The sequence below is a fragment of the Hordeum vulgare genome, chromosome 2H (assembly GCF_904849725.1).
Source record: "Hordeum vulgare subsp. vulgare chromosome 2H, MorexV3_pseudomolecules_assembly, whole genome shotgun sequence".
Taxonomy (NCBI): Eukaryota; Viridiplantae; Streptophyta; class Magnoliopsida; order Poales; family Poaceae; genus Hordeum; species Hordeum vulgare.
In genome coordinates, this window is record NC_058519.1 from 180,217,758 (window position 1) to 180,227,360 (window position 9,603).

The following is a 9,603-nucleotide window of genomic DNA, read 5'->3' on the forward strand; positions in this document are numbered from 1 at the left end:
CGTGCGATTGTAATGGCTGAATTGACATCCATTGTCTTTAGCTCCTCTGTTCTTTTTGTGTCCCTCCATTGATTCTTAAGACCAGCATGGCAACATGGAAGTATATTCCCAAGCCTACCCGCAAAAAAAGGAGTATATTCTGAGGCAAGCAACGCCAGCCAAAAAACCTCCGCAAAGCACAACCGTCCGTGACAATGCTCTTTCTGCATTCTCATTAAGCAGATGTTCACTGCAGGTTAAGAAGATATTGACTTATTACTGGGTAGCACAGGCCGATTGTTGCAGCTCCGAGATGGACCCGAAATCTTGAGACCTTGCTAAAACATGCCAAAATTTAGGTACAGGAATAGATATACTTCCAGGCATCCTCAACATTATATCCAATATACTACAGCTGTTGCTTTGCCACATCTCTTTTTCTTCCAGGCAAATGGCCAATTTTACATTATTTCCACAAACTTGTACAGCCTATATATGATTCACACCACAAATGGTCTATATATGCAATAACAAGAAAAGGAAAAAAGAAAAAACCCACACCACAAAGGAAAAGGAACTTCCCAGCAAAGGGAGGAACTTACAAACCCCAGCTTGTGGGAAAAGTGGCGCCACCTGAGCTTTTAAAGTGGAACCGAACAATCCCAGACCGCATGGCCTGGATGGCGATATCCACCAATGCGATCAAAATAAACGCAATGACAAACAGAATGAACAGGATGTAGGGCCTCTTGCTCCACCGTCCAATCATGCCCAGTGCAAACGGGTAGATCAGCACCAGAATCCACGCGTTGAACACCAGCCCAAGTCCTGCATCGGCCATCTGCATCAGTGACCATCCTCCCACTACCGCCTTGCCTATCGATGCGCCAATGGCACAAACATTCACCGCTATAACCACCATGGTAGGGATCAGCATCGGAGCCCACTGCACGGCATACAGTTCAGCAAACTTATCGCTGGTACTGCTTGCTACCTGTTTTGCCGTCAGCTTGAATGAAACACCCTTCAGGCCAAACAGCTTCAGCACTATGTGAAATACTGCTGTAGGGTACACGGCTGTTGCACCAATAATGTAGAACTGCTCGTTGCGGATCCAGTCCAGCAGCGTGAGCCCAGCCCACTTGATCTCAACCATACCGATTAACTCGGTCAGGGCTATGACGATGACGAGGTACAACACATACGTGGGGAATGGCTTCTGTATGTAGAATTGCCCACGGAAGATCCATATCACCGGGAAGAGGAGATAGAACACAAGAAAGACAGATGAAACTGGGTAGGCTGTCATGTTGGCATAGGCAATTCTTTGCATTGGGTGGAGGCGGCGGCCAGCCAGGAGTGGGCAGTTGTGCGAGAAGAACATCTCAAGGGAGCCCCCCGACCAGCGCAGGATCTGGTAGAGCCGCTCAGTGAGGTTGATTGGTGCGGTGCCGGCGAATGCATCTGGTTCCATGCGGCAGTACATGGATCGCCACCCATTCCGGTGCAGCCGGAAGCCGGTCACCACATCCTCAGTTGCAATGTTGTACACCCAACCAACTTCTCTGCCCCATTCAGTCCCGTCCTCATATGCACAAGTCATGACATGAGCTAAGTCAGCCATGACAGACTCTTCAAGTGCCGGTGGCGACATGATGGAGCGTTCTTGGTCTGCTGCTGGCAGTATTGAGCTGATGAATGACTCTGAACTGCCAAACTTGCTGGAGCTGTCCACGATCTTCACGTCATCAGGTCTCCAGCGAGGTGGGTCAACACCGTAAAGTGCGACACGGCGGAACATGCAACCAGTGCCAACATAAGACGGCCCTTGGATGCCATTGAGGCCGAGCAAGGTGGCGTCAAAGAAGACACGATTGTGATTGCAGTACCTATCTGTGGGATCAACATCATCGAAGCGTTGGGGAAACTGGACAAAGGCAGTATTGTCACCTTCACGGCGATCGAGCATGAAACATATGCCAGCACGGAAGGCTTTCGAGTTGTTGACGTAGTGGTCACCATCAAAGTTGATGATAAAGGGCGCATTGGTCAGGAGGGCAGAGACTCGCAACTGTACGTTCATGGCACCTGCCTTCTTTTGATGATCACAGCTTGGACTCTTCTCACGGGAGATGTAAACGAGCATTGGGAGGCGCACATCAACTGCACTGAAGTCTAGAGGACTGTTGGTGCTTGCTCCTAGACCAAGTTCTGGTTCATAACTTGGATGTTTCAACAAAACCTATTGAATAAACATTGCAGTTTGAAATAAATAAGCACTCATGTATGATTCTAGTCACAGAAAAATTATAGTACTCCCTCTGTCCCAAAATAAGTGACGCAAATTTAGTACTAAGTTGGTACAAATTTTGTACTAAAGCAGCGACACTTATTTTGGGACGGAGGGAGTAATATATTTGTTTTAAAGTAAGTGGAAATGTATACCTTAACGATCCCAGCATGTTGTCCTTTCTTATGGTTTTCAGCTGGGTCAATCCATGTGCCTGGCCACTGTGTCCCATCTGCCATCCAAGTTGCCTTTGCACCTTCTTTGCCAGCAGCATGATTGTACACATCTGACCGTTTGGGAATGAGGGTAAAAAGTGCATCTAAGCGCTCCTTGAACTCATCATACTCTCTACACATGTGTCTGCGGTCATTGACAAAGTCTTGTGGTGCATTTCCAGTGTATGGGCGTGTATTCAAAGAAAAATAGCTCTCAGGGGCTCTTGGCTCAATGGAATGTTTTCTGCAAAAGGGAACCCATAATGCAGCAAATTTTGCAGTCTCAAGCAAACCATCATAATGGATTATTGACCCACCATCATCTGAAAGGTAGCAAGCATGCTTGTCAACCGGATAGTCTGCAGCAAGGATGGATATGATGGAGTTCATAGTGTATATCATAGGTTCATTAATGGGATCAACGGTGTTGATGAAGACATCAAGACAAGGAAGGTTGGAGTTGCCGTCAGGGAGATCAAACTGCTGTTGCAAAAGCGCAAGGTTGGGGACACGCTTGACAGGGTTGAGCTTTGCAACTTGGTTTAGCAACCAAGTGACGCCAAACCAAAGATCCCCAACCATCGATATCCACCAGAGCCACATGCCATCAGCGTATGGGTGCCTGACACGCCATACGAAAAATAGGACGATAGCAACCAATCTGATCAAGCTCAGCAACCTGTTATACAGAAAAGAAGAACAATTAACAAAAAGATCAGCTCACAGATATAGCTTGAGGAAACAATACCCGATACTGAGGCTTAGCACAAGGCCAAGAATATCTAGCATAACTTAGAACCTTGCAGGATGTAAATGGACGAGTAGTGCGAAGTGTGGACGATACCAAGATGAAATGCAAAATTACAAAGACACATCACCTTCCAGTCCAGGAAAATAACAATTTACAATCACTACAGTATGTTACTAGTAAAGAAGTGTAAAACTAAAATTACAGAAGTACTGTATTTCGATGATAAGCATTCTTATAGACTTTCTCATGGCCACCTTTTGTAAATGGTGGCTGAACCATATCTGACATATCAGCTAGTCCTGCCAAAGTACTTAATCTCGCAGCCACTATAACAGCGGAGTTCCACATGGAAGTCCTTATGAATAATTATATCTTTCTGACTAAGCTCAGATTCAATCAGGTTGCTAAAACCACCCTATTGATCAAAGGTCCCTAAGAGACAGTTGACCTTAATATACTCCCTCCGTTCCAAAATAACTGTCCCAACTTTGTACTAGCTCTAGTACAAAGTTATACTAAGCTTTAAGACACTTATTTTGGGACGGAGGGAGTAATAGTTTTAGCTTTTTCTGTCGCTACTGTCCCAGATTGGTAGATTAAGCAATTTGCACATTAAAGAAATCTTCAATCTACATTGTCAGAGTTCGATGGCACAGAGATTTCAGTGGTAATAATCCAGGGTTCTTACATTCTGGAAAACCTAGATGGGAGGCGCCGTGAGCACAACGAGGCGCCAAGGAGAAAGGGCGAAAGGAGCTCGCGTCGAGAGGAAGCGGCGGGTCGACGCCCTCCGGCCACCCGTGCACGACCGCGCGGCAAGCCGCAGAGCCGGGCGAGGGCTGCCGTGCAGGACGGCGAGGGCTGGGATCAGATGGCTCAAGTCGAGGGGTCGGGTCGAGGCTTAGCCGGCCCATGGGAGGGGCAGGCAGGGGCATGTCCACCATCACCGCCGCCTCCACCGCTGCCGTCGCCGTACCGTGGAGTGCTGCTGCTGCCATCCGTGGGTTTGGACGAGGATGGTTTGTTTGTGTGTGTCTGGGGGCAGCTTTGTCTCGCTTAGTGCGAGACCGAAGGTCCCCTCGCCCTAGAGCGCCCAAAGTGGGCCACCCCATTAGCGTTAGTTCTTTACTTTCGTTCGTTTTTTTATATTTTCAAATATTTTAAATATTGAATTTTACAAGTATTCATCGCACATTAAAAAATATAAATGCAGGAAAATGCCATATGAATTTTCCAAAAAAATGTATACCATTAAAAATATCATGACATTGAAAAATGTGTTTGTGACATTTAAAATAATATTTACAAAATATGAAAAAGTTTGCATAGTTTTTTAAGTGTTTTTAAAATTTAAAAATAGTATTCATGATAATTAAAAAATCATGCATTCAAAAAATATAAAATAATTTATACAATACAAACAAAATTCACTTAATTTACACATATTTCCGACCATTCAAAAAATAACTATGGCATTTAAGGAAATATAATACAATGTAATAATATTTTTTTATTATTTTAATAAAGTACTCCCTCCGTAAAAAAACATAAAAGCGTTTAGATCATTAAAGTAGTGATCAACACTCTTATATTTCCTTACAGAGGGAGTATTTCGTACCATTCACAAAGCACTTACAAAATGCAAAACATGTTTTAAAAACAATGTTCATCATGTATTTGGAAAATGTTCAGTGTGTATATTTTCTTGGAAAAGCCAAAGAAATAATAACAAACAAACATAATAAAATGTAACACGTATTTGAAAAGTAAAGAAACTGACCAAAGAAATAAGAAAAGATATACTCCATCCGTCTCGGTTTATAGGGTGTGCGCGTGGTTCTAGATCACTGATTTGACTAACTAAATATGAGCTATATGTCATCAAAAGTTTACCTTGGATTCTTCAACGGGTGTAGTTTTTAAACTTATATTTTTCATCAAATACAATATATATTTAGTCAGTTAAATTGTCAATCTAGAACGACATGCATGCCTTATAAACTGAGATCGGGGAATTAGCGTTCGTTACTGGGCCGCGCATTCAACTCATGTGGGCGAGAAGTGCATCTATCAAGCAGTAAGCAAGATATATATGGGAGCAACTAGTTAATGGGACAACCCTTCCTGGGCTCCCATAGAGTTCACTTTTTGGTCCCTGAAAGTGCGTCAAGTGGTGCCATCAGTAGCTACCACGTGTGTTGCATATGCATCGTCGTGGATTTGATTTTTTTTTCTTGCACATGTTTTTTTTTTGCTTTTTAGTTTTTCCTTGCGTTTTCCTAGGTTTTGACAAGAGAAGCTATATTTTTATGTAAGCCAGGCTTTTTTGCGAGAACCACGGTTTGCTTCCTCCCCAAAAAGGAAAACAACAGTTGTGGTTTCCTGAAAATAGGACAAGAACAATTGTGCTTCCCCAAAATTTATATATGGAAAAAAGCATAAACGTGTTTTTGGCTTTGGTTTATTTTCTTCCCAGTTTTCATTATTTTTACGGTTTCAGTTATTTTTTATTTATGTCTTTTGGTTTCTGTTTTTTAAGTTTTTTTTTTCATGAAAAAAGGTTTGTTGAAATGTACCCCTCCATTCTAAAATAAGTGATTTAAAAGTGAGTTAACCTTGCATTAACTTTAGTATAAAATTAAGTTTTTTAAGACACTTATTTTAAGACGGAGGGAGTACTAATTTGAGATCTAGTTTCAAAAATCTCAAATTAGTACAACACTTGTGGTTCCGCGGGCGCCGCCCACCTGTTTCGGCGGCGTCAACATGGGCTTCTAGCACATGAATTAGTACGTAGCGCGCTGGCCAAACTTTTGGGCCTGACGGGTCCTCACGTGAAAATAGATCAGACCTGTTTATTTTCTCAACTTTGCCTACGTACCGCGCTTGTGTTAAGAAAAAAAAGAGCGTGCGTTACACCCTCGAGAAATAATAAAAATTGAAGAAAAAGAGAGCGGGTGTTAGAGCGCATTGTACAGAAGGCATATGAAAGATCCGTGGGAGCTCGTGCGATAGCCTGTATTAGTGGGCACTGAGCACGCGATCGAAAAAAACTGTGCAAGTAATAGACTACGCGATCCATCAAATGATCAAACGCACTTAGTCTTAGAGGCGAATGGCCAGCGGCTCAGCACCATGAGCGACCACGCGTGACCAACTCTGAGTGCACCAGTCTTACATTCCCATTTGCAGTCTCAGGAGTGCTCTCAGTCGGCACAGCACCAGCTGGATAACAAAATGTTTCAAAGAAACCCAGCCAGCTAGCGAAGATTCCTTTCCACGAGCAACTAACCGAAGTGCAGGGGACCGGGGTCTCCCGCGCAAGGATGCGTGGCGCGGGGAGCGCCCTTTTGGACATCCATGCCATGCTAAAGTTGCCGAGAGGCGTCAAACTTGACAGTAGTTTTTTGCTGGGTCGACATGAATCAACATTTTTTGAGAATCTATATCAACATCAAAAGCTCTCTTTCGCAGCAACAACCCTTGGATCGTCCGAAAAGGAAATAACTTAAATGGTTGGATTTCTTATTGTGGAACCAACCCATCAACTTTCAAGTCTAAAGTTTGATACGGATAAGTACATATTTTTTTGATTTATTTCTGGTTTTTGGACAATGTTTTTTTAGTGGTATGACATGTTATATTTCTCAAAAAAGAAAAAACTATAGATTGCATTTCAATCAGCTACGAACTTGCCACAAGAGCATCTAGTTGTTCTGATTTCCGCTTTATTGGTCACACTTCATCAGTGGCAGCATGGTGGAGCGGAAAGGGTGGCCTTTTCGACGTCAACAGAAATGCCTAAAATTCTTTGAAGATGTTAGTATGTTGGACACTTTGGAACGAGGGCAATGCGAGAGTGTTTCGCAACAAAACCATCTAGTCCACATGTGTTGTTGCATCGATTAAGACAAAAACAAGATTATGGGTACTTGCAGAGACAAGGTTACTGGATAACATTTTATCAGGAAAGTGATCCCTCGTTTTTTATTTGATCTTTGTGGTCATGTAACATGAAGACTTCGTTCTTTTCTTTTTGTTAAATGAGATGAAGCAAATTTTCTACCTTCGTTTACTTTTATTTTTTTCGTTTTACAGATTGTGACACTGGTGCCCGTGCCTAGAAAGCGAATGTGGCATGTCTATTAGACTTTTTATGGGGAAACCCTTATGTGGTTGTATTGTTATTTTCTTTTACGTAGGAAACAAAATCAACGTAAACAAAGTGACTCCTAACATTCAAAAGCTGAGTAAAGCGATACTGGGCCACGTTTTTGGCATGTTTATCATCACATAGATAACAAATAGGAGACCCATAAACTAGGGGTGCATTAACGAGTAGCTCGGCTCATGGTCAATAGGACTCTAATCATTAAGCTCATTTTTGTTAACCATTTAAGACAATATTTGCTCGGTACATTAAATGCTCAGGGACGCTCGCAAGGGCTCTTTACAACACATCACATGTATACAAGTAGTATGTCATGTCAACAATAGCTTATCATATAACTTAAATAATTGCATTGCAAATGCATTAATGATTTGTCAATAGCCAACAAGGCAACATGATAGTGTAACAAACATGCATAAATTAATCCAAGCATAGGAGGCATGTGGGCTACATTTGTGAGGTGGCCTTGATGATTGAGATAAAATGGACTAACAATAATATTGATGGGTTAGTTCAAAAAATTTTTGGCGGGTTAAACATGCTGCTTGTGAAACTCAACTGTCCAAGTCATTAAGCTCTTTAGTTTAATATAAGCTGAAATGAGCATGGGTTGAAACTAGTCGAGCAAACAGGTGATTGTTTTGACTTTGAGCCTTTTGCCCATCCGTAGTTGAAACCAGCCTTCACTGAAAGCAAATAACCAGCGTAGGACCGCGGTGACGCAAGTAAAATTTTGGCGCACAAGCACACTCAACAGAAAAGGCGACGTTGACAAAGTTTTGCCATAGCTTATAAAAGGTGGTGTCCAAGTTAATAGAACTTGTCGTGAAAAAATCAGCGCAAACAACAGTTGACAATACGGACTACTCCCTCTGTAAAGAAATATAGTGATCTAAACCCTTTTATATTTATTTACGAAGTGAGTACATGGTTAATTTTAGTTTTATATGCATGAACGCGGACTGCGGTTGATCGTCCACGATTTAACCTTTTTGAGAAAGCACTTGAAATTTGACGTCATGTGTATCTCAACAAAATTTGAGGAACCATATGGCGTAGTATTCCGTTTCTCACAAGAAAGGATACACTGTCAAATGCAACAGGACACTGCCACTTCAGAGCGCGACTGCATGCCCCATACCATTTTTTTATGGCGCGACCGATTACCAACTAAGGTTCCACAGGTAAATCGTGATCGATCAACCGCATTATGGACGTTCGACCAATTAGTCGATTACCTCTTGGTGCATATACACAAGTGCCATGAATTAGAAGGTGGTTAATTTATTAACATTTCGAAAAATAAATCGCGCGAAAATGCCGAGTGTTAATGAAGATATAGCGCACCTGTAGGGATGCAGGAGGATGCCCTTGACCTTGAACGTCCGGTACAGCAGCGGTCGCCGGCCGTCCTCGCCGCCGTCCGCTATGGCGGCCGCCATCTCTCCCTCATCGACGGCCACCCAGTACTTGTCCTTCGGGCTAACCTTCCCCGCGGCCTTGCTGCTGCCGTTTGCCTGCTGTACCGGCGTCGCTCGGTTGGCGTCGCTGGCCTTGTGCCCATTGCCGGTGCCGTTCTCCAGTGCCAGCGCCTGGTCCGCGACGCCGGCGCCATTGCTCGCATGACCGGCCCCGTTGGCTGCCGCCAAAGAACCCATGTCCCACGATTAATTCCTAGCTATGCACAGTAGCCAGCTACTCGATCGTGCTTACATATGCTAGCTTTAACTGGCTGTGTGAGATGAGATCACCGGATGAGCAGCAGCTGAGCGAGTGTATATATGGTGCACGAGCTACGGGAGTGGGAGTGCGCAGCGAGATGTACACCGGCACCGGACTGTCGGCTGCGTTCGTGGGATCGGAAGGCGGGTCACTCGGGGTTCTACAGGGTGGATCGGCTGGGCTGCAGCTATCAACTGGCGCGGGGACGATAGATTATTATTGCCATGCGAGCCATGCCATTAAGGAATGCACCTCTAGTTTAATCAGCACTTCAGCAGGGGCTAGAGATGGGATCCCGGTCTTCCCTCTTCAGGAGCCAACGGTACGAATCGGCGAGTTTTGCGCGCGCGCGGTTGACACTCGCTGTAGCCAAGCATAAGAATGACAGACTGTAGAGAGCTCGTATAACGGTATAAGTCTTCACCGCATGCCTGGCTAATTAACAATACCACACATGTCATTAAGGAATCAAAAA

The 9,603-nt window shown here is 43.8% G+C and overlaps 1 protein-coding gene across 2 annotated transcripts; it reads right to left on the bottom strand.

Annotated features, from left to right (window-relative positions):
• Positions 1 to 351: 351 nt before the first annotated feature.
• LOC123425744 (probable mixed-linked glucan synthase 8) lies at positions 352 to 9,339 on the bottom strand. 2 transcript variants are annotated; one of them, XM_045109458.1, is made up of 3 exons: positions 8,754 to 9,339; positions 2,425 to 3,163; positions 352 to 2,221 (listed from the first exon to the last, which is right to left on the bottom strand). In XM_045109458.1, exons 1-3 carry the CDS (start codon positions 9,062 to 9,064, stop codon positions 578 to 580), a joined length of 2,694 nt encoding a protein of 897 aa, XP_044965393.1. In that variant the 5' UTR covers positions 9,065 to 9,339; the 3' UTR covers positions 352 to 577. The 2 variants fall into 2 exon arrangements, with proteins under 2 accessions (XP_044965393.1, XP_044965395.1); XM_045109460.1 differs by lacking the exon at positions 8,754 to 9,339 and adding an exon at positions 3,924 to 4,093.
• Between the last annotated feature and the right edge of the window lie 264 nt (positions 9,340 to 9,603).

Excerpts from the sequence above, each read along its gene's own strand:
- LOC123425744 (XM_045109458.1), bottom strand. The coding sequence starts at position 9,064 with ATGGGTTCTTTGGCGGCAGCCAACGGGGCCGGTCATGCGAGCAATGGC. Across the intron at positions 3,164-8,753 it reads ATCCTCCTGCATCCCTACAG|GTTGCTGAGCTTGATCAGAT; the intron begins GTGCGCTATATC and ends TCTGTATAACAG. Across the intron at positions 2,222-2,424 it reads AACATGCTGGGATCGTTAAG|GTTTTGTTGAAACATCCAAG; the intron begins GTATACATTTCC and ends TTTATTCAATAG.